Source organism: Anastrepha ludens, chromosome 2, assembly GCF_028408465.1.
Source record: "Anastrepha ludens isolate Willacy chromosome 2, idAnaLude1.1, whole genome shotgun sequence".
NCBI lineage: Eukaryota > Metazoa > Arthropoda > Insecta > Diptera > Tephritidae > Anastrepha > Anastrepha ludens.
In genome coordinates, this window is record NC_071498.1 from 161,020,767 (window position 1) to 161,045,307 (window position 24,541).

Below are 24,541 nucleotides of genomic sequence, written 5' to 3' on the forward strand. Positions count from 1 at the left end.
GGACCAGACAATGTTTAGACAGATCGGGAGACCATCACCACCTACTTAAGCTCCCGACCACCGAATGCCGTAATGGGAGTCCAACCACCACCTACAGCAGATGAAGAGCTCCAGCTTCCCCGTGAGACCCGCGTAACACTGGCACAATTACGTTGTGGATATTGTAGCTGGTTAAACTCCTACTTATCCAGAATTGACCCTGACATACCAAACATATGTCCTGTATGTGAAGGCACCCCGCACGAAATTAACCACCTTTTCACTTGCCCTTCTAAATCCACTCATCTAACATCCCTCTCCCTCTGGACGCAACCTGTCGAAACAGCCAGTTTCGACAGGATTTAAAAAAAATTAATAATTGTAAAAGTTATTTGTGGAGCCCGTTTCTCCAGAAGTCCCTTGCGGAGATAAATTAGAAGAGGAATTAGTTTTATTAATAGATAATCTTGTGCCTGATCGAAGTTTTTTTTTGTTTGTTTTTTGAAGTGAAACTTCTTTAGCGGCGGTCTGATATTTGAGCGAGAATGGAGAGTGAATTGGAAAAAATGTAACGATTAGAGATTTCGTTACGCGAGAGAGAAAAAAAGATACAACGTAGAGAGAAGGAGAAAGAGAGCTATACATTTTCTATACCTAAGACATAGGCTTCGTTGTAAGACAGAGTATACAGATATATTACATAGAGAGAAAGAGAGCTACACAGCGCATGTTGCAGCGCATAATATCAGTAGAACAGCGGTACCAATCGGACGACGCACATCAACAATCCCGCTTAACAACAACAAAACGATTAACGCTAAACAATCCCATTTACCATTAGTTTGTGCTTGTGCGACGACCATTCACAAGTCTCAGGGAAGCACGTATTCTGAAGTTGTTTACGAATATGATAAAAAATATTCGCAATCATTAGTTTACGTTGCTTTATCACGAATCACTTGTATTGAAGGCTTGTGGATTATAACGAACGGAAATGATTTTAGATTCTACCATGGTCGACGAGCATCAGTCACTATGTCTCATTTACAAGATGAATTCCGGAGACTATCGTTAAATAGACTGGAAACTGTGGATTATCAAATAATCTATTTCATGACTCAGAGAAGTGGGTTATCTGTATATACTCTTAATTGTCAGAGCCTACGAGCACATTCCGCCGATTTAACAGACTCTGTCATCCGCAAATCGAGTATAGTACTTTTGTCCGAAACTTGGTTAAACGATAACGAGGATATTAGTATACCAAATTTCAATTGCGTCATCAAATATAAGCGACTAAATGTTAGAGTTGGCGGTGTGGCAATCTACCACGATCAAGATGATAGCGTAAATATCGTCACACCAAACATGGAAATGACTGCAAGGCAGTCTCCGCCATATTCATCAACAGTCACACCAGTTGGCGATGTTTGCATTGCAGAATGTCAATGGAATGGAAAAACTATTGTCATAGCCGCCATCTATATCTCACCGAACCAAAATCTTGATGACATAATATATTTCATTCACCGCTCACTACTGGTTTACAGCCACGCAGGTGCAAATGCACTTGGAAGAGGCGAAGACAAAATTCCATTGATTCTCGGGGGAGATTTCAACGTAAATTTCGGATCCGATGATTCTTTGCCGTTGATTCAATTTCTTCGAGAAACATTCGGTTTGCAGATAAACAATAACCCTAAAGAATCAACAACAAAATCCGGAACTGCACTAGATGCAATTTTCACACGTTATCTAGAAAATATTGAATCACGTACATATATTTCATATTTCAGCTATCAGAAACTAATTATATCAGTATTACCAATTGAACCACCAACATATGATAGCATAATGCATATATAGTTAATAAAATCGAATTTTGGTTACACAAATTTTATACTATTGTATTTCTTTTGAAATTATCCTTGTCTCCTTCTCTTCCTCTCTCGCTCTTTCTCTCTCTCTCTTTCTCTCTCATATTCACACTCATTCACACACAGAAGTTTCACTTCTACCACGTGTACGATGCTGCACATGATTTTTATTTTTTTTTTTGTTTTTTTTTTCAAAATTAACAATATGGCGGCCTCAGTAAATATTTTTCAGATTTTCTAGAGAAAAACCGACAATTAATTGTTTTAAAACTCGATATTTTTGAGAAAAAAATTCTTCGATCAGGCACGAGTTTTTTATGTTTTTCATATTTGTTGCTTTTTGAATAACTCGAAAACTATTTATCGGATTCACTTCAAAGTTATTTTCACACAATATTTTTAAGATATTATACTTTAGGAAAATATCAAAAAAAAAATCTAATTTTTTGAAAATTCCGTCCCCTAACCTGTTAAACTAGCTTCTCTCGACACATTATTGAATGCTCTACTAACGTCTAGAAAAACCCCTAAAGCATATTCTTTGCAAGCTAGTGTCTAGTTTAAAGCTTATAAAGCGTTTTTCAGTAAGAGCGCTTCAACTTTTTTTTTTTTGAATAAAACACAAACGGTTTGACTTTTTTAACTAATTTTTTTTTATTATCGAGTTTGAACATATACATTTAAGTATGAAATTCGATTTCTTTTGCATGACCACCGCGTGCTCGTTTTACGAAGTCCAATCGTTGAACCCAATTTTCGACCACTCTTTTGCATAAATCGGCCGAAATTCCAGCAATTTCGCGTTCAATATTGGCTCTGAGCTCACAAATCGTCGCCGGCTTGTTACTGTAGACCAATGACTTCACATAACCCCAAAGAAAATGGTGTAGAGGCGTCAAATCACACGAGCGCGGCGGCCATTCGACCGGTCCATTTCTGGAAATAATGCGCTCATCGAACTTACTCTTCAACAAATCAATTGTAGCGTGTGCTGTGTGGCTTGTGGCCACGTCCTGTTGAAACCATATGTCGTCTAAGTCCATACCATTCAATTGCGGCCAAAAATAATCGTTTATCATGTCGCGGTATCGATTTCCATTCACAGTAACGTGGCGATCGTTCTCGTCAACGAAAAAATATGGGCCAATTACGCCGCCGGCATGTAAACCGCACCAAACAGTGATTTTTTCGGGATGCAACGGTGCCTCATGAATCACGTGTGGATTGCTTTCTGCCCAGTAACGCATATTTTGCTTGTTGACAAAGCCATTGAGCCAAAAGTGAGCTTCATCATTGAAGATGATTTTTTGGAAAAAATCTGGATCATTTTCGAGTTGATCTTCAGCCCAATTTACGAATCGACGTCGCTTCAAATGGTCAAACGGCTTCAGTTCTTGTGTCAGCTTGATCTTGTACGGATGTAGGCCAAGATTTTTTCGCAAAATTCGCCAAAATGACGACACAGAAAGGCCCATTTATTGAGAACGTCGTGTGAGCGACACATTTGCGTCTTCTTGAACTGAAGCCCTGGCGGCAGCAATATTTTCAACACTTCGTGCATTTCTTGTTTTCACTGGCACCGGAACATTATGTAGCGAAAACGTAGATACAAATTTTTTCACTAGACGGTCGATTGTCGAACGGGATGGCTTGTTAAATGGACCGTAAAATGGCCGTAATGCTCTTAAAGTAGCAGCAACAGAACGATTATTTTCATAAAAAATTTGCACGATTTGCAATCGTTGCTCAAGTGTGTAGCGTTCCATGATGAAATGTATACTAATGAAGTTTACAAATGACAAGCGAAAAATAAAAAATATTGCGTCGTTCGCCCTCCCTATCGGAAAAAAGTTGAAGCGCACCTATTGAAAAACGCCTTATATCCAACACCGAGGGAGCAGCGAGAAATGTTATAATAACATCAAAATATTCAAAACCTTCAATTCAATTCTCGCTTCCAAAAGCAATATTTTTTAAAACTAAAGTTAGAGTAAATTCAAAATTTCTATTTTTACTAATTAAATTTTTCTCTAAACTCTACAGGGTTCCGTTATGGCATGTGAGTACTTATTGTTGAATGGTGTGCCCATCGATACGGCCGATGACAATGGCGAAACGGCGTTGCACATGTCCACCGCCAGTGGTTTCATAGCGCAGGTGTATTTGTTGCTCAAGCACAAAGCCAAATATGACACCGAGTCGAATAATGGCAAGAAACCACTCGATATAGCGGTTGATCAACGCAATGCGGACATCGTGACGCTGTAAGTGGAAGCCAATTGCGGAAAATTTCATTGTGCCATTGAAATTACTTTACATTAAATTATTATTATTTTTTATTTTTATTTATGTTTGCTAGTTTGCGTCTTACGCGTCTCAATGACGAAATCGGCATGAACGACGAGGGCAATGGCGAAGATGAAACCTACAAGGATGTTATGAAAGACTTTTCCAATTTTGCGTCGAGTCAACCGCGCATGTTGCGCAATCGCACCGACACCAATACACTCGAATCACAGCGGTCTTCCCTCACCAACTCGGATTAATTCGAATGAGCGTCAACTGCATACAATCATACATACACACATACATATATGAATGTGTGTGTGTGTATGCGTGTGTCGATGACAAATAAGCAAACAAACAAAAAAGAATATCTAATCAAATTGCAAGCGAACGTAAACACGAGGTGCACACAAAAACTACAATTAAAAGGAAAAAGAAAATAATATAAAAAACAAAAAGAACAAAAAGAACAAAAAAAAAAAACAGTTAGCCGCTTTTGGTGTATACATACATACATATATACTAGACATGCAAAAATTTAAATTACTGAACCTACCACAAAATGTGACTGTCTACATATGGACGTGCGTCGTTGAGCACAATATATTGAAGTATTTTGAATATTTGTACCTACTATATTACGTATACATATACATATACAAACATATTTAGCACATGCATACATACATACATATTTCGCATGCCCGTACATGCTGCGCTGTTGTACACCAACCAAAAACAAAACGAGCAACAAAAGAAATCACACAAACAAAAAAATTTAAAATATGAATTTAGTCGATTTTTATAATTCGTGTACTGTTTCGTCGAAAGTTGACTTGTTTAAAGTGTTGTGGGGAAATGAAATATGAATGTGTTTTAAAAAGATTTTGCCAAAATTGTTGGTTATTATTATTGTTTTAGAGATGTGAAACTCGTAATCTCTACTGTTCATTGTTATTCTCAGAAAAACTATTGTATTTGTTGCATTGCCATTGAGTGGTTTTCCCGAATTGTTTTGTATTATGCATTTACTCTGAAACGCTTGTGTAGTCTTGTTTGGAAAAAAACTCGTATATTTTATTCAAAGAATAGAGAAAATTAACTCTAGAAAAACTAAAGTATTTATAAAAGCATTCAAGAAATCACATTTTTCTGACTTCCACTAATTAAGTTAAACATTTATAAATTTAATTTTTTTTTTCTAAATAAGACAATTTAAAATATATTAGATATTTGTTCCGGTAGAGGAGTTGTGTGAGCGCCGAATTTTCAAATTTACAATTTTGCATTGTTGTACGAATAGTTAGTTAGGAATTCGCCTAAGCTACCTAAATACTTATACAAATACATACATACATAAAAGTAAATGTTTCAAATATATTGTAATGTGCATATTGATAATGTTTAGTTATTTATATACAATTTAACGTTTTAACAGCTTCTGTGAACAATTTGTTAATCGTACACAAGTGTGTGTGTGTGTATATGTTGCAAAACATATACAAAATATCAAGTCTACATAAAGGATTACCTAAATAGAAAAAAATGCATATTTATTGAACACTTAAAAAGTTGTTTTGTATTAATTTTGTGATAGCAAAAAATTAAGGTGCGCCCGTACGCCCGTATGTCCATATCAACTGACACGATGAAACAACGACATACCATACTACGGAACGGACCGGTGGTGAGCATGATGGAAAGAATAATGAGATGGCGCCTATCGTGGTCCCGTTACTTTGCTCTCAGCGAATTTGACAACGAGTTACGTGATTTTACAATAGCTCCAGTATGGCCAGATTACCATTTTCGTAACTTGATTTAGCATTTTTTCTTTGTTATTTAGTTTCGGAGCCTTTTCTCATTAAAAGTAATGTTTATAATTTTGTAAAATATACATTTTTTTTAAATTAGTATATTAATAGTAAATTCATAGTAAATAATTCACTTAGTTTTATTTAGCTTTACTTTTTTTAATATCTGGTGGCATTGCCCGCGATTGCAGGTGTTGTTGGTGTTCTTCTGCTTTCGGCAGTCAAATCTCTCTCTCGCTACTACAGTATTGCCTACCTTTGGATATAAAAACGCACTAAAATTCCCATTCAAAGAAAATAACACAACAAATTTTTATTGAATCATTTAAAGAATTTTGTATGCGTGACAAATTGTCTTTAGAATGTGCGGTTTTTTTTTTAATAAATGTGTTATGCTTATGAACAATTTAATTTATAAGTTATTTTTGACAAGCGAGACTCTTTTGTTAAGGGAACGACTTATTTGCTATATTTGAGGTTATGTAACTAGATAAGGTACTCTTTTTGTAAAAATGTCAGTATGGTTTCTTTAGTATTTTCTGGTATTTTGTTGCTTATTTTTACAATGAATACACCTCTTGATGCCCTATGTCCCACTAAGGATTGATGACCGGAAGAAACGATTACACCTCTAAGGTTTTAATTCGCATTCAGTAAATTCAAACGCCTTTTAAAATGTGTAAAAAGTGTTCAATCTTAAGAAGAATTGAGAGAGGGACATTTAATATTCTTCCATAACCTTAAAAGGAGCAAAAAATTAAATTTAAAACACTTTCAAAATATCAAATTTTATAAAAACCAACTAATTTTCATTAGCACTAAAATCTTCTCAGAGTGGCCTTTTTTAACCTTCTTTTGTATAATAATACAGTTTTTTTGTAACCTAAAGTTTCGGTAGCTTTAAATTAAAAAAATAAGAAACAAACACGAAACTTCAAAATTTTCACATTTTCGGTATAAAAAAGCAGTAAATTTATTGCGAAGAGCAAATGGTTGGCAATACTGCACAACTCAGCAAACGTGACGTCACGTACTCTCTGATGGGCGCAATCTTCTTTCTATCATTCTTGGGTGGTGGGAATTCATTTACATGAGGCTCTCATTAGTTTTATCGTGCCAGCTGATACGGGCGTACGTTTTCGTTGGTGATTGCGAGCACCATAAGAAGGAGGTCGTCGTGCTAACTCATGCGTGACTACCATTCGGTAGTGCGTAGATTCGAGTCTCCGTACATGAAACAACAAAATTTAGAGAAAAAGTTGTTTTCTAATAGCAGTCGCCCCTTGGCAAGCAATGGCAAACCACCGAGTGCATTTCTGCAGGAGATGTTGGAAAGGCGTTAAGGCTTCTACGAACTGCGGTATGGTAAGGTTTGTTTAGTAATTTTAGGTTCGAGATTGCGCAATTTCCATAAATAGGTAGTCCATAGTCTATTTTTGATACTAATAAAGCTCTAGTTATGTTAATGAGGGTGTTTGTGTGGATATGAAGGTGCTTAGATGAGAGGTAGGCTGTGTTCGTAAATGCAACATGACTTGCAGCATAAGCATCAGTGGCAACACTGCAAGTTTGACATTTGATACTTCTTATACAATTTTTGACAATTTGCAAATACGTTTGTTTGCATTAAAATGGAAATTTTGCTGAATCTAACATTAGACGAAATTTGTGAGCAAAGAAAAGATAGATTTTCTTTAAATTTAAGAAAAAGAAGGCTATTGAAGTCAGAGCAAAATGTTTAGTACAAATGTTTGTCTTTAAAAAGAAAAATACCTAAAAACAAATCGTTTATTAAAACAATAAAGTCGTTTCCCGAGGACCTTTTCTATTCCCATTTCCGAATTAATTGGGCCACTTTTAAAGTAAGGTTTTATAAGTTTTATGGAAATTAATACTTTATACTTTCACTTTAACAATTTGCTGTTGGCGGAGTCATTGAGTGCCTTGTACCATAAACTTCGTCGAAGTCCTCAAAATACCTCCAGGATGTAGCTTCACTACCGGAAGAATTATTTCTTTTCTTAATGCGCTTGTACGTTACCAAGAGATTTAAGCATTTTCTCTGCGCTGTGGTGCTGTCCAGTCTTATATTGGGATTTACATTTTTAACTTCGGTCACCACTTTCTTCCACAATACATTTTTTTTCCTTCTACCCGATTTAAACTCGTCCTCCATATTCAACCGTACTCTCAGCAATAACTGTGTCTCCGCATTACTGAGACTTTCACTAAAAATTTAAAAATAATAATTTATACAATTAATATATTATTAACATAATTTAACTAAATTTCAATACAAAAATTAAAATAAAACAGTTTTGCTTACTTTTCATCAGACATCGTAGTTAAATGCAGTAAACAATTTTTTGATAGAAATTATGAGTGACAACTGATAGAATTGTTGTCTTTTTGAACGCTTGATTATTGCAGTGCTGCAATATTGGCATTTCTGAACGTTCTGTTTGTTATGCAATTTCAGTTTGCGCGTCATGTTGCATTTACGAACACAGCCGTATTTGATGATGTTAAGTCGGTTAGTAAGACCATTCGTGAGGTACAGACAATGTTCCATACCAAGTATCTTCAGGGCATTAACCTGAGCTATATTTGTATTTTGATGATTAATTTGTATTTGTGGACATCGTTTCTTCCGGCAGATATGCAGTGCCATGCATTTCCTGTAAGATAAAATTGCTCCAGAATGTTTGCTCCAGGAGCTAATATCGTCAAGCAGCTTTTCGAATATTGATTGTACTTCATTGATGTCTTTGACTTTTGTGTAAAAGAAAGCATCGTCAGCATATATCCGGAAGTCTACACTTTTTTGTTTTAAGGCAATTTCATTTATTTCCTCGAAGGCTATAATAAAGAGTACCACTGAGAGAGGAGAGCCTTGGGGTATACCGTTTTCAAGGCGGTGCATTGAGGAAGGTACACCATTGACTTTGACTTGAAATGTAGGATTCGTTAAGAACCACTTTACCAACTGGTAAATTTTCGGGCCAATATGCCACGCTGCCAGTTGTTCAAGAACAACATGGACTCCAATGCGGTCAAAGGCCTTTTCAAAATCTGTCGACAGTAATGTTACGTGATTTGTTGATGAAAGAGCATCTGCTATGTAGTGTTGCAGGGGAATAAGACCTTCCATGGTGCTATGGTGTTTTTTAAAGGCAACTTGATTAGGACTCACAAACCCGTTTTTTATTATGAACCACATAAGCTGTTTTGCTATCATTTTTTCAAATGTTTTGCCTAAGCAAGAGAGAATTGATATGGGGCTGTAGCTTTCGAGGTGATTTGTAGGCTTATTCGGTTTGGAAATTGGTATCACGTCGGCAGACAGCCAAGTGTGAGGGTATTTACCAGTTTTGAACATGTCATTGTAGAGTGATAGAAGAGTGCTTTTGCAGGAGCTGGGAAGGTTCCGTAGCAAGGGGTAAGATATCTTGTCTCTGCCTGGGGTTTTCCCTTTTGCATGCTGGAGTGAATTTTCTAGTTCAATATGGCTAAAATCAGTTTCGAATGCAAGATCATCGCTTGTTAGCTGTCTCGGAAGGTATAACTGTTGCAGAATTATTCTTTTTTTATTAAGATATTCTGGAGGGAAATTAAAGTCACTTGAATATTCTGACCAAGCTTTGGCGAACGTGTTAGCAATGTCTAGGGAATTGGTTATTAATCCGGATGAGAGTTCTATGGAATTGATAGGTGCTAAAGGGATACCCGATTTATAGATAAAAGGATCCTCGAACGGGACGAGAAAAAGACGGGTACCCAAATGAAAATTTTACAAAGGTGTCCAAAGTAGGGTTAGCTTGTTATTTTACATTTTCTTTATTTATTTTTTAATTTAATACGAAGTAGCTCAGTTTAATATATATAAATTTTTTTTTTGGCAACAATTTAATCAGGAATGCGTAAGCTTGCAAATTGTTACTGGTTTTGTGCAAGGCGAAATTTGGTTAATCAGCTGATTTGTTTTTTTTCGCCGTGTATGTGACTGTCAGTGCAAGGCGAATCTATTAAAGGTCCTATGTGCCCATGTGACTGTCAGCCCAGAATGAAGCAAGGCGATTTCATTCTTTGTTTTCTAGTTTCTCAATACTTTGCTTTGACAATCAAACGTACAAAATATTGTTGTTGGTCTAGTGCCACCACCTTTAATGAATTCGCCTTGCTTTTTGTAAACAAATAAATTTTTATTTCTGTGAAAATTGTATTTCTTTGCAATTTTTGAATATTTATTATAATTATGCGATTATTTCCAAGAGATTTCAGCTGATCTACCTTGTTCCTGTTTTTGCAAGTGATTGTAAAATTTGTGTCCCTTACCTTTCTAGTATTTAGAAAGGCTTCTGCTTACGCTCAATGCTCAGTTGTTATTGTTGCTGATAATAGCTAATTGAATTAACGAATATACCTGCTAACAATCAATAAGCCAATGTAATTAAAATTAATTTATTATCAATAACTTTTATGCTACTCCTTGTACAACATCTCTGGCCTCATCATCAGTAAGCTACGCACTTACTTCTGACTTACGTATAGACATAACATTAAATGTTTAGAAAAAAGTAATAAACAAATATTTTTGTTATTGCTTCAACACCAATTTTAAATACATATACACATATGTACGTATATCCTTCTATCATACCAAAAACTCTGCACCGTTTTCCTCTTCAGTTTCTGCAGTATCGCCGCCATCGACAGAGTAATACTCAACTCCGGTCTTCTTCACACTTTCCACCGCCACATTTTTTCCCACACCATGCACATTTATGATGTGACGCTTCACCGATGAGCGATCTGCAAATTTGCGCTTACATTCTGTGCACTGGAACGTCAGACCGGTATGCGTGACCAGATGTCGACTGAGTCCCGACGTATGACTGAAGCGTTTCGGGCAAAGATGACAAGAGTATTGCGCTATTGGCACTTCTGAGTGTGCCCGATTGATGTGATTTATCAGATTGTTGCGCTGTGTAAATGTACGTCGACAATGGGTACACTTGTGCGGCCGGGCACCGGTGTGCGTTAACATATGGCGCTTTAGTACTTCGCGTTGCACAAACGACTTGCCACACTCCTCGCACACATGCGGCTTTTCGCCCGTATGTATAATCATATGCCGATTGAGCGCACTTTTGCAGGACAAGTAAACAAGGCACACAGAGCACTGATAGGATACGCCGCGCTGCTCCATCTTCAAATGGGTACGCAAATGACGATTCATGGCATTGCTTGTGGAGAACACCATGGGGCATGAGTCGCATTTGAACGTTTTCGGTGTGTCAGTTTTTCGCAAGTGCAACGGAAAATCTATGCTGTTGGCCAGATCCACCGCATTAGCATTGTCGGCCACTACCTGCTTCGTAAAGAGTGGCTTCTCCGCTGTTTTGTTCTCATCCGGAGAACTTTGCTCGGCTTTTGAAGACTTCTGAAATTAAAAAAAAAAAAAATGTTAATTTAATTTAAATAAAAACAAATAAAATTTCAATTACAAATAAAACCAAAAATTTTTCAATTATAAATAAAAAAAAGTTTCAATTACAAATAAAAAAAATTTCAATTACAAAAAAAATCTCAGTTAGAAAAAAAATGTTCAATTATAAATAAACAAAAATTCAATTACAAATAAAAAAAATTTAATCCCGAATAAATAAAAAAATAAAAAAATTTCAATTACTAACAAAAAAACGTTTTAATATAAAACAATTTTTCAAATACAAATAAAAAAAAATTTCAAATACAAATAAAAACAAAACCTTTCAAAAACAAATAAAAAAAAATCAATTACAAAAAAATAAAAAAAATTTTAATTACAAAAAAATGTAAAATGATTACAAATAAAAAAAACATTCACAATTATAAATACAAATAAAAAACAATTTCAATAACAAAAAAAAATTCAACTACAAATAAAAAAAACTTTAATTGCAAATAAAAAAAAATTAAATTATAGATACAAAAATAAAAATTTTCAATTATAAATAAAAAAAATCAATTGCAAAAAAAATAAAAAAATTAATTATATATAAAAAAACATTTCATTTACAAATTTAAAAAAAATTCAATTACACAAAAATAAAAAAACAAACAATTACAAAAATATATTATATAAAAATTTCATTACAAAAAAAATTTTCACAGAATTTTTACAACAGTTTTTGAATTATAAATAAAAAGAACTTTAATTGCAAATAAACAAAAATTCAATTTTAGAGAAAATAAGGAAAAAAAAAATTTTCAATTATAGATAAAAAAAATTCAATTACGAATAAAAAAAATTTAATTATAAATAAAAACATACAAATTTCAATTACAAATAAAAAAAAAATTCCATTAGAAAAAAAAATTTGTCAACAAAATTCAATTAATAGAAATCAAAAACAAACATTTTTCAAATATAAATAAAAAAATTGTTCAATTACAAATGAAAAACAAAATTTCAATTACAAATAAATAAAAACTTTAATTGCAAATAAAAAAAAATTCAATTATAGATAAAAAATAAAAATTAAAAAAATTGAATTGCAAATAAAAAAAAAATTGAACTACAAATAAAAAATCATTTCAATAACAATTAAAAAAATAAAAAAAATGTCATTACAAAAAACATTTTCAAAAAATTTTACTAAATTTTTTCAATTATAAATAAAAAAGAAATTCAATTACAAATGAAAAAAAAATCAATTACAAATAAATAAAAGTTTCAATAACAAAAAAAATTTCAATTACAAATAAAAAAAATTTAATTGCAAAAAAAAAAATCAATTATAGATAAAAATTTAAAAAAAAATTCAATTGCAAATAAAAAAAAATTGAATTACAAATAAAAAAAACATTTCAGTTACAAATAAAAAATTTCAATTATACAAAAATAAAAAATTTTCAATTACAAATAATAAAAAACATTTCAATTGCAAATAAAAAAAAATTCAAAAAATAAAAAAAGTTTCATTACAAAAAAATGTTCACAAAATTTTTTCAATTATAAATAAAAAATAAATTCAATTACAAATGAAAAAAATATCAATTACAAATAAAAAAAAGTTTCAATTACAAAAAAAAACAATTCAATTACAAATAAAAATAACTTTAACTGCAAATTAAAAAAAAAGTTCAATTATAGATACAAAAATAAAAATTTGCATTTATAAATAATAAAAAAAAAAATCAATTGCAAATAAAAAAAAAATTTTATTATAAATAAAAAAAAACATTTCAATTACAAATAAAAAAATTTTAATTACAAAAAAATAAAATAATTTTCAATTCCAAAACCAAAATTTCAGTTACAAAAAAAATTTCCAATTATAAATAAAAAAAAAATTTTAATTACAAATAAAAAAAGTTTCAATTACAAAAAAAAATCCAATTACAAATAAAAAAAAAACTTGAATTGCAAATAAAAAAAATGTTCAATTATATTTAGATACAAAAATAAAATTTGCAATTATAAATAATAAAAAAATCAATTGCAAATAAAAAAATTTTAATTATAAATAAAAAAAAACATTTCAATTACAAATAAAAAAATCTCAATTACAAAAAAAATAAAATAATTTTCAATTCAAAAAAAATTTCAGTTACAAAAAATATTTTTAATTATAAATAAAAAAAAACGTCAATTACAAATAAAAAAAAAAAATTACAATATTCAAAACCAATTAAAACCCACCACAATATATAACTTCTTTAGGTCCGCAAAATCCATTGACTCGACTTGCTCGCCTTCTATGCCGTTTTCAAAGTTTAAAACTATAACATTTTCCTCTTCATGTTCGACATCGTTTTCGATTGCTTGCTCTTCATCGTTTTCATTTTTTAACACCTTTTTGTAATACTGAACTTCGCCAGAATCTGCAACTTAAATTAGATATGTATTATTACGTAAATATTTCTCTGTCTTAGATCTTAATTACTGTGATATGACTCCGCGCCCGGTTCATGACTGCTGCTTTCCGAGGCTGTTAAGCGAAAATTTCCGCTTCCCGTTCTATCTTCAAAATATTCAAACCGCTGACTTTTGTCAATTTTCTGTCGTTTCGTTGGTTTTTCGGATGCAATTGAACAGTCATCTTCATGACTATTAATGGATTCTATGAGATAGAACTCAGACTCTTCTTCCTCGTCGTCCACATCGGCTTCCGCTTCGACACAAGTCTCGTCATTGTCAATAATAACTTTACGTTTAGCAGCCCTTTGGACTAGTTCATCCACAACATTTTGTGTATCCCCTTTGTTTTTAATTAAATTTTCTGCTACAACAGGCACAAAATCAGTGTTTCCTTTCTGCGTTGTACTCTCATCCCTTTTTTGGTTCAAAAAGGATTGTAGATCGTCGAACAGTGCATTACGTTCACGCTCGCGGCACTCCTCCATGACTTCCGCACGGAGTTCCTCCTTTGCCTGTTCCAAACATTCCTCGCGTAAAGTAGCTCTGATTTCCTGCTCCATTTCAACACGTAATTCTTGCCTTACTTCGGCAACAACTGTGCAGCGTATTTCTTTTGCTACCACCTCCTTGAGCTCCTCTTTACATTGTTCAGTCCATTCTGCTTTGGCAAGTGATATTTTGTGATCGAGGTCTTTTCGCAACTTCTCGTCCCACAGTGCTTGTTCTTCTGCTTGCTTTTCTTCTTCTCTCTTTTGTATAAATTTGATCGAGTCCTCAAATTCGAGTTCGTCTTCGAAATCATCGTCTTCCGTCTTTACAAATACCCTACTTTGCTTTCCCAAATTTAGCAGCCGTATATGCTTGCGCAATTTACTGTCGGATTTCTGATTACGCTTGCGAAAGTAATATGACTTTTCTAATTGAAAGCGGCATTCGGTGCATATCGATTTGGGAAGTCCATCGCCGGCTTGGACTTCCAATGCAGCACACGCCATGATACGCATTGGGATGGACAGATGCATAGCCGCGTTGCCGTTACCAGAGCAGCGTTCACTTTGAGGGAAAATGTCAACAAGATCTGCCTCATCAATGACGCGTAGGCACAACCGGCACATTCTCTCCAAATCGGGATAAAAGTCCTCCGCCATCTCAATTGTTTGCAATTTTTAAACACTTTTATTTACGTTAGTAGAAGCTACTCAACCAATAATGAAATCACCAAAGTATAAGCCATAAACAAAATTAGTTAGGAATGTAACTACAACATAAACACAAACATTTATTCGGCACTTTCTTTTCGATATTTTTCTCGATTAAAATGGATTGTTCATTTATCGGAATTATCCATGAAGGGCTGTTTACACCATTCAACTTTCACAACTGCTCTGTTGAATAAGTAGGTGGATGCGAAAAAGGTGGCTGCCCTGCATTGTAAAATATCACAAGTAAAAACCCTCTTATTCTTCCTACTCTTTGACAGGAACTCTGAGTGTTAGTTTAACAGACACATAAGCGTGGGATGGTGTAAATTATTGGTCTTTTCGCTTGAGTGTATTGGGTGAAAATTAAAATTTTTATGGTAACTTAAAAACAATAAAATATCGGCGAAAAATGAAAATTTAGCAATCCAGTGATCAAACTCAGAGTTACTATAGGAAGACATTTTATTGTAGAGAAGCATTACAATCCTAAACTAATATTAATAATCTAAAAATAAAAAAAATTAATTCTAAATAAATAAAAAAAAAATACTTTCTCACGATTCGAAAGAAGTATAAATCATACGTTAGTTCATAATATTACTCAAAAACTGACAAAGAAGAACTCGACGAGATCAATACTTAGCTCAAAAAGATAAATGCTAACTTATAGTGAGCCCTTCACTATTACAGTCTCATGACATTTCGAAGAATAAAAAGGAGAAAACATTGTAAAACCAATATGAAGTTCGTTTCTAGACGCGATCAAAGTTTTATCGTAGCATATAAGATCGTGAGAAATGATGACCAACTTATGTCGGGAAACCGCAAAAAGCCCATACCAACAAACAAGCCTCATTCAACCACATGGAATGATAAATGAGTATCTCCAAAAAATTAGCTAATCGCAGTTGAACAAATATTTGAGCAGAACGTTTCCTAAAAATTCTCGCTACCTTCTTTGCTCGCCATCTTTATGCTCGATTATTTTAACGAAAAATTTGCATGCGAAAGCAACAACAAAGCTATCGAGCAAAATTCGCCATTAGCGTGTATGGCTATAGCTCATTAGACTGGTATAACTTACTGTTGTACAAACAAATGTAATTTAAGGCAGCTTTATTGCCGTATTGTTCCTTTATATCAGTTGCTTTAACTACGCCACTTGCAAGGCGTATTCATTAAAGGTGGTCGCCCTACTGACCAACAACAATGTTCTGTACGTTTGATTGCCAAAGCAAAGTATTGAGAAACTAGAAAACAAATAATGAATTCGCCTTGTTTCATTCTTAGCTGACAGCCATATGGGCACGGCGAAAGAAAAACAAACCACTCAGCTGACTTACCAACACCACCTTTAATATATTCGCCTTGGCCCCTTGATAACGCTTGCCAAAAAGAAGAGGGCTAATTTTTACGACCTAACTTTCAGTATGTAATTTGTCGCCAACATCAAACTGTTAATCAGTTCTTATCGAATTTAAAGGAATCAGCACAATCGGTGTGTTGATGAGTAAGAGTATCGATATCAGTGCAAAATGCGTTCAGCACTGAAGAAAAATTTAGCTATTGTGAATGAACTTGCGTTAATTTTAACATCTAATATTGCTGAAACTTTAACACAGATGGAATATCTGTCATATGGATAAATCAAGCGTATTTTGATAAATAAAATATTTACTAAATCAATATATCGTAACCGAAACCATCATAATTGGATGCAGCGAAACTTAACGACGGTACATATAAGTTATTAAAAAATTACAACAGAACTAAGTGGCAAGTCTGCGTGTGTGATAATCGAAGTGCATGAATAGTGATAAGGAAAAGTGTGGAGATTTTGTAAAGCCGGGCAGAAGTAAAACGAAACTATATAATTCACAACATATTTGCTGATATTTTCTGCCCTCTTTCACATCAAACAGTTAAGGTCAAGGTGAATGTCTATTTCGATATTAAAATTTACCAAATAAAGTGAAGTGAAAGTGTAAAAAAGGTGGTTAAAATTACATTATTTACGCAGCTGTAAAGGTAAGTTCATACATATGTATGTGCATATGTGAAAGTAGTCGATTCTTTGTGCTCGTAACTACTTGCATTGTAAATATTTGCCGGCTTGCTAAGTCGAACTTTGGCTATAACGAAGTAACCACCAGTTGATTTCCGCCATCATCATTTCAGGATGTTCTTAATTTGAATGGAAAGTATAGACGTGTATGATTATGTGTGTGTGTATGAGGAGAGATAAGGCAATGTCGGCGTCTAGTGCCTTTCAACTGTTCCAAATGAGTGCTATACATCTCATCTTATATACATATGCAGGATTGGATTTATATATAATATTGTATATATATATATATAAATATGTGTGTATATCCATATAAACGCTATGCAATCTACAAAAAGGTAGTTTCATTCCTCCTAATCCTTCCATATGTTTATGTATAAGTTTCCTGTAATTATTACAGGCGCCAATCACATAATTTCTGCTACATATTCAACTTCTCAGTCTCTTGCTCTTCTCTATTCCCATTCATAGTAATTGCTCATTAGACGCCTTTCGTTTCATAATGAATTCAGAGATTGACACCCTACACTCGGTCGGAGCAAATCCACGTAGAAGATAATAAAATTGTGATATATTTAAGCCAACTGAATTATTTAGTTCCTGCTTTTAAATGAAAAATAATATTGGATTTTCTGACTTTTCTTCATGTCACAGATTGAAAGAGGACAATTATTTTTTCGAGAATTAAAAATCAGACAAAAAAGTGTTCTTTTGGTGCTCTTAAAGACTCGGTGTTCGCAGGCAAAGTTGTATTTGTTATCTAAAGTGATGTAATAAGCGAGAAATTTTTATCCTAAGGCAAAGGCAAATATAGAGAATACAAAAGTGATTTCAATAGCAGAAAGCTACTTTGTTCTTTGTGACAGGCATTGTCACAGAAATTAAACAAACCTTTGTGTGCAAAGTTACTTGTTTGTGAAACAATAAGTGAATATTTTAAGTTTTAATTAACAAAATTAATAGAGCGCGAATGATTATAAAGTATTAATATGCAGTTTTTTTTTTTCTTTTTCGTTTATTTTGTCTCTGTGCCCACGTCACGGTTTCGGGATGGCGCAGTCTTGTAACTTTACATTCTTGACTCGTCGTAGAAAAAGCTATTAAAATTTGCAGAGCAAGAGAGGAGGCATCGCAACAGTTACGCGATGTGTATAACTAAAATGATCGTGTCCAGGCGTATCCAATGGTGAAAATATTTCAAAGGTGAGCTCTTTAACACACTGTTAATTGGGCTCGGAGCGAATTCGACAGAATCAGCTGATGGGCTGACGTCACTTGAGGCGGGTTTACAAAAAAATTGAGACTGTGTTGGTGATATAGGAAAACAATCAACTAGCGATACTTCGTTGCTGACTGAATAAGACTGATTGGATGAGTATGTGAATATGTGTGAAATAATCGCAACCTCAAATCATATTGCTTCGTTACTATCTAAGCAACAACTGATGTGTCAGCCAAAGTTCCCTTCATAATTTTCTTTTTCACCAGAGCTAAATAGCCAAGGATGATAGATACCACGTTTGCTCGTTGGGTATGGTGAAAAAAAAATGTTGAGGGGAAACTTTGGATTCTACGTCATTCGTTTTGTGTTTCACTAAGCTAAAGTTAAATTTTGTGAAACATAAAACAAATGGCGTCGGCATACCTGTGAAATTCGCTTTGAGACAAATAACGGTCTGCTAGGTATTGCACCTCTAAAAATCTTTTCACCATGCTAAATAGCCACCGTGAAAAGATTTTTAATGCATTGGCCACAGCCGGACCGTTAGCCGGCTATCAGTGAATTTAACAGAATCAGTTGATGGGTTGACGTAGAAGGGGTAATAAATCGGTTTGTTTACGTTAAAACTAAGAACTTGTTATGGTGCTCACACTCACCAACGTAAACGCAGGTCCTTGTCAGCTGACACGATGGAACTAATGAGAGCCCCATGTAAATGAATTCTCACCGCCGTACCGTTCCGTAGTATCGTAGATAGTTGACGTGGGATTTTGGATTGTCTCCGTAGAATCGTGTCAGCTGATTGCTCTCACACCACACAGTGTTGCCAAACAGTACATTTCGAAGTCATTTACAAAATAAACTTAGAAAAATTAAAATTTTTGTTAAAATAACTTAAAAAACAATGTTGAATAATGTTAATTATAGATAAATGAACTATTTGCATTTGGTGGGTTTTGGCTTAGGTTTTTTAAACAATGAAAAATTGTAACTGATAACACGGATGCGTGTATGCAAACATATCAATGGCAACATTGTGCTGATACAACCAAACACAGTCGCACACAAACTGATGTATTGGGTAACTATGTAACTAAAAGAACGCAGTTGTTCTCTACGGGATAAATTTTGCTCAATTTTGTGTATCCTACGGGCAACGGAAAGGCACTACGAGACGTTGGTGAGTGTGAGCACCATTAGTCATGTACGAAAAAAAAAATGACACAATGTCCCTTCGTTGCCGTCTGAACATGAACAAAGACTGATTGGACGAGTGTGTGAATTCATGTGAAATGATCGTGCAGACTTCGGCTGGCGAATCACCCCTGTAACGGGGCAGCCGAAGTTCTGGTAATCCATCATCCTTGAACGTATCTATAAATGGTGATGTCGATTTTTTAATTACAACAATTTCGTTGGCTATTGTCAAATTTCAGCTGAAGGAAGAAAAGGAAAAAAAAAAAACAAAAATACAGTGGTAGTACCACTTTGACAATTAGGCATCTACTGATGAAACAACACCACCTGGTATAGATTCGCATTGGATCATAGTCCTGGCTAACACCACTTCTACGAATTACGTGGAAAGCAAAACCAAAAGATAACCCATTTGGACTTACCTAACCTAAAACTAGAAATATCATTTGAGGATTTTGGAGTTTTTCCTTTTTGCAGATGAACTTCGACACCTAACACTTTATTCGAAGAAATTACTATTCAATGTTGCTATTGATAAAAGTCAAGCCAAAACAATCATCATAAATGAACACATTCTAAAAGGGGCAAAAATTAACAAAGTTGTACAGTTTCAATCATTTCGTCATAAGGCGATTATTGTTATAATGCAACAATTAAAAAAAAGTCAGAAAACATACTAAACTATTTTTTTTTCTCCTGTTCGTGTGCACGTTTTACAATAATCAGAGTAATCACACTCTTATCCCACCATATAATCGTTTTATGACAGAATAACACGATTTTACCACGTTCCACCATTTTTAATGATAACACTTTTGCAAATCCAATAACACTGATTGTAAACCTAATCTTACGACTTATCTTTTTTGCTCAATAACAGGGCCGCAACTAGGAGAATACTACAAAAAAAGGGGGTCAAAGCAAGCATTCATGTGACCCCTTTAAAGCAAGCATTCATGTGACCTTTGAGCATTTAAACTTCATTTAACTTTATGAGTATTACAACGTGTCTACACTAAAAACTTTTAGTTGAACAAATGCATGTGAATTCCCGAGTTCTCATAGAATTTTTCTTATAACAAAGCCAAACTTAATGTTTACCGGAAAAGTGTAGGGTTTTTTTTAAGAATTTGAGAACTTAAAATGATAATAGTGATATAATACATACAAAACAGAAATATTGTTGCAATGCATTTCTTTTTCTTATAATCTAGTACATCGATTCTACAGGGTGCGGAACTCGAAGTTTAACCAATAAAAATGGCCATAAACTTAGTTTGGAAAATTACTTTTATTCAATTTAAAGTAAAAAATGTGTGAAAATAATACACAATTAAGAATCAATTTACATTTGCTGGATATGACCACCTTTTGCCTTGGCTAAGAGACGGTCTTGAGGCGATCCAGAAACGAATCGCACGCTGCCCGAATGTGACTTCCAGGTATTTTTGCCCACTCGCGGACAATGGCTTTTTCAGCGCCTCGAGACTGGTGGCTCCTTTAGTTCGGACCTTGCTTTCCAAAATGGCTCAAAGACAATAATCCATCGGATACGCTTCTGATGAATTTCAGAGTCATTGTGTGGGCGTTATGAAGTTCGGAACGTTCTTTTTTAGCCATTCTTGGTTCACTCGAGCTTAGAGAGATGGTGTCGAGTCCTGTTGAAACGTCCTTGGTCTGCCACGTAAATGTTTGTCTGCTCACGGCTTCAAAGCAACCTCCAGAATACTTTCCCGGTAATATTTCGCATTTACCTTGACGCCTGGCTCGATGAAAACGATTGGAGAGCGCCCATTTGCGGTTACAGCGGCCCAAACGATTACCTGTGGCGGATGCTGTCTCCTCGTGGCCAATCGATGACTCAAATTCTCGTATGAACGGTCGGCCAAATAAACCCTATCGTTTGGGGAGTTTTGGGAAATTGACCGCTTTCCGCCAAGCGAAGCATCTCCTTCGCTCTCTCAAGTCTGACTTGTTGCTGCTTTGGTGTGAGATGATGCACCTTTTGGATCTAGTAAGGCTTGACTTTGAGATCATTTTTCAGTATGCGGCGGATTCTACTGTCAGATATTTTCAGTTCTTTCGCCATTTGATTGGGACTTCGTCGGGGATTTCGCTCAAGTCGCTTCTGCACTTCTTCGCTTCTTTGAACCATTTCACGTGACGTTGCAGTCTTTTGATGACCACCTCCATGACGTTTCGCGATGCTACCAGTATCATTGTAACGAATAATGGTGCGATAATCAAAAACTTTATTTGCTTTGAGGTGCTCGAGCTCAGGAACAATCGCGGGTTGTGATTTTCCAGCCAATTATAAAGCAATCCCACTTTTCCGTTTGAAATCCACTACTGATTTTCTTTTTTCGCGTTTACTCTGAGCAAAATGCGTCCGCGCGCTTGTAAACAATACCCTGAATAGTCATTTAGGCAACTAGCGGACAGCTAATGGCCGTGCATCAGGTGCACGAGCGGTCTGAAGTTGGTTACACTTCGAGTGCCGGGCCCTGTATGTAGAAGATTAGGAATTTTGTGAAATCAAAGAATTTCAATTTTAGTGTAAAAAAATTTTAGAGTAAAATGGTGAAAATTTGGCAGAGACGGTTCGTAAAACTCAAACATTTTTGGGTCATCGTAAAGCGCCTTGACGGACCGTAATACAGAAATTGGTGAACAAATTCGAGCTGTTGGGACAAGTTAGTGATGTGAAGAATAAAACCCGTGCACGTCGCTCAAGAACAGCCGAAAATGTAGCTGTTGTAGCCGAAAGTGTTGAAGAAAACTCAAGTTTGTCCATTCCTCGTCGTTCTTTGGAATTAGACATTCGACAAACGTCATTACACCGTATTTTGCATAACGATTTGGGTCTTAAGGCTTATAAAGTCCAGTTAACACAAGAACAACGTCGTGTCTTTGGTGATTGGGTCGTTGAAATGCATAAAAATTATCCGGAATTCCATCGAACCATCATCTTGAGTGATGAGGCCCATATCCACCGCGGTGGCTTCGTCAACAAACAAAATTGTCGGATCTGGAGCTCAGAAAATCCAAGAGTTATTGTTGAAAAGCTTCTCTATCCTCAACGTGTGACTGTTTGGTGCGGTTTATGGTCCGGCGGAGTCATTGGACCTTACTTTTTCGAAAATGAAGCTGGAGCAACAGTTACGGTGAATGGATTGCGCTATCGAGAGATGAGTAACGATTTTTTATGACCAGAATTGGATGGAATTGATCTGGACAACGTTTATTTTCAACAAGGCGACGCTACGTGCCACACAAGCAACGAAACCATTGATCGTTTACGGGAATAACACCGCTTATTGGAAAACCCTTTATATGAATTCTATTTGTTTTTGCCCAGGTGCCCTCCCCCTACCACAAGTTCCGGCTCTGGTATATATCTATACACTTACATATGTACATATTTGATAATCTCTATGTACTTCGCTTTTATAGGGTACTTTGCCTTCTATCAGACCGCAGATAACGCGCAAACCTCTGCTGGCAAATGAATTGCTTATAATTGTTGCGCCTCGTGGGCACATCCGTAGCTCCTTGAGTGGCTGCTGCTCAGTCACATTCGCAACTGCCGGCGGAATTGTTATCCGCTCCCAGTTTGCGCGCTAATTTGTCGTTCTTGCTTGCCTTCTTACCATCGGTTGAGTTGCTTGTTCGACATAATATTTCGCGCCGGTGATTACTTTGGGCGATCTTTTGTTTTCGTTTTCGTATTGGTTTTTATGGTCTTTTGTTTTTAGTTCGCCTCTTGCAAATCGGAGGTGCAATCGTAATCGTTGCCAAGTGGTAGGTAATTACTTTTCGTGCATTAGTTCAAACGGAGATCACCGTTCATTGGGGCATACCTGTGCGACCGGCTGTCCGTCGTCTGCCGTTGGTGCACCTATTTGTACGTGTAATTAGTTCAAAGTTTCGGATATTTCGAGCAGCAGTCGATGATTTGTCGTTAATTGAATTTAAAATTAAATTGAAATTTTCTATTTTGTGATATTTCGGTCATTTCATGGGTGTTTAGTGCGAAAGCGCATTGCCGTGTTATAACAAATCGCCAACGATGATGCTATTGCTGGCCAACCAATCAGCAGCACCTCCATACCTACACACCTTGGCCAAATTTTCCATATTTATTGCTGGCCTATTGGCCTAAGGGGATGTTCTTGCTTGCGGAAATTGCGCGCCTCTCACGTGTCTTCGTCGCAGTGTGGCCCACACACATACCACTATCGATCTATCGGATATGGGATTTTGGCCAGCGATCAGCCGCGATCGACGCCGACGATCGTTGTTCAGTGAACGTCAAAGAAAGTTTTCGTCGTTTTTTTATTTATTATTTATTTGTTGATATTAATGAAAGAACTTAGTTCTATTTTGGCATCGATGCTAGCGACAACAAATTTCACTCATTAAAGCAACACATTTTGTGAAACGACAAATGTTTACGCATTCCTACAAATAGATTTCCATTAGTTTGGTGCAAATATTAGCCATGTAATTAAGTGTGTCGTAAAATTGTAGTAAAAACTTTGCTTGGACTCGGTTTTATTTATAATAAAAGTGGCTTAAGTGTTTCGTGTTTTCGTTCATTTGCAGTTGTATCCTGTCTAAATTTTGCAAACAAACCCTAACAAATAAAAAACACAAAATGAGCTTACAATCTATTAAATACGCTCCGGGAAAGTTGGATATTTTGGATCAGCTGTTGCTGCCAGTACAATCGAAGTACGTGGCCGTGAAAGGTGTCGAAGATGGTTGGAAAGCCATAAATAAAATGCAGGTGAGTGGAAATTATAATATGTATATGTGGATGTGTATGTGAAGTAGAAAAAAAACAATTTTTTATTCTTAAGTAAACAAACTGCAAACTTATTAACTATTTTTTTTTAATAATTTACATAAGTATTAAAAAGTCTAGTTGCAAGAATTAAAATAATGGCAGGTCTTGACTCTTTGAGATTATAAATACAGGGTGACCCATTTA

General features: G+C 35.0%; 3 protein-coding genes across 9 annotated transcripts in view; 2 read left to right on the top strand and 1 right to left on the bottom strand.

Moving 5' to 3' along the window:
* Positions 1 to 5,703, top strand: part of LOC128855708 (arf-GAP with coiled-coil, ANK repeat and PH domain-containing protein 2) — a 37,139-nt gene extending 31,436 nt beyond the window's left edge. For both annotated transcript variants that reach the window (XM_054090843.1, XM_054090844.1), the window contains exons 10-11: positions 3,900 to 4,120; positions 4,216 to 5,703. In XM_054090843.1, coding sequence (XP_053946818.1) covers positions 3,900 to 4,120; positions 4,216 to 4,402 — 408 coding nt within the window. In that variant the 3' untranslated portion in view covers positions 4,403 to 5,703. The remainder of the gene's footprint in view (positions 1 to 3,899; positions 4,121 to 4,215) is intronic.
* A 4,087-nt stretch (positions 5,704 to 9,790) lies between these two features.
* LOC128855710 (zinc finger and SCAN domain-containing protein 30) lies at positions 9,791 to 15,127 on the bottom strand. Of its 2 annotated transcripts, none has more exons than XM_054090846.1 (3): positions 13,888 to 15,127; positions 13,644 to 13,825; positions 9,791 to 11,399 (listed from the first exon to the last, which is right to left on the bottom strand). In XM_054090846.1, exons 1-3 carry the CDS (start codon positions 15,008 to 15,010, stop codon positions 10,611 to 10,613), a joined length of 2,094 nt encoding a protein of 697 aa, XP_053946821.1. In that variant the 5' UTR covers positions 15,011 to 15,127; the 3' UTR covers positions 9,791 to 10,610. The 2 variants fall into 2 exon arrangements, with proteins under 2 accessions (XP_053946821.1, XP_053946820.1); XM_054090845.1 differs by having other exon boundaries at positions 9,795 to 11,399; positions 13,644 to 13,831.
* Positions 15,128 to 16,851: 1,724 nt separating this feature from the next.
* LOC128855711 (methylthioribose-1-phosphate isomerase) overlaps positions 16,852 to 24,541 on the top strand; it is a 47,394-nt gene continuing 39,704 nt past the window's right edge. The window contains exons 1-2 of one of the 5 annotated variants that reach the window (XM_054090847.1): positions 16,852 to 17,092; positions 24,154 to 24,337. In XM_054090847.1, coding sequence (XP_053946822.1) covers positions 24,206 to 24,337 — 132 coding nt within the window. In that variant the 5' untranslated portion in view covers positions 16,852 to 17,092; positions 24,154 to 24,205. Of the gene's footprint in view, positions 17,093 to 23,120; positions 23,350 to 23,427; positions 23,453 to 23,879; positions 24,052 to 24,153; positions 24,338 to 24,541 lie in introns of those variants that run through there. The other 4 variants (XM_054090850.1, XM_054090848.1, XM_054090852.1 and 1 more) reach the window with 4 other exon arrangements.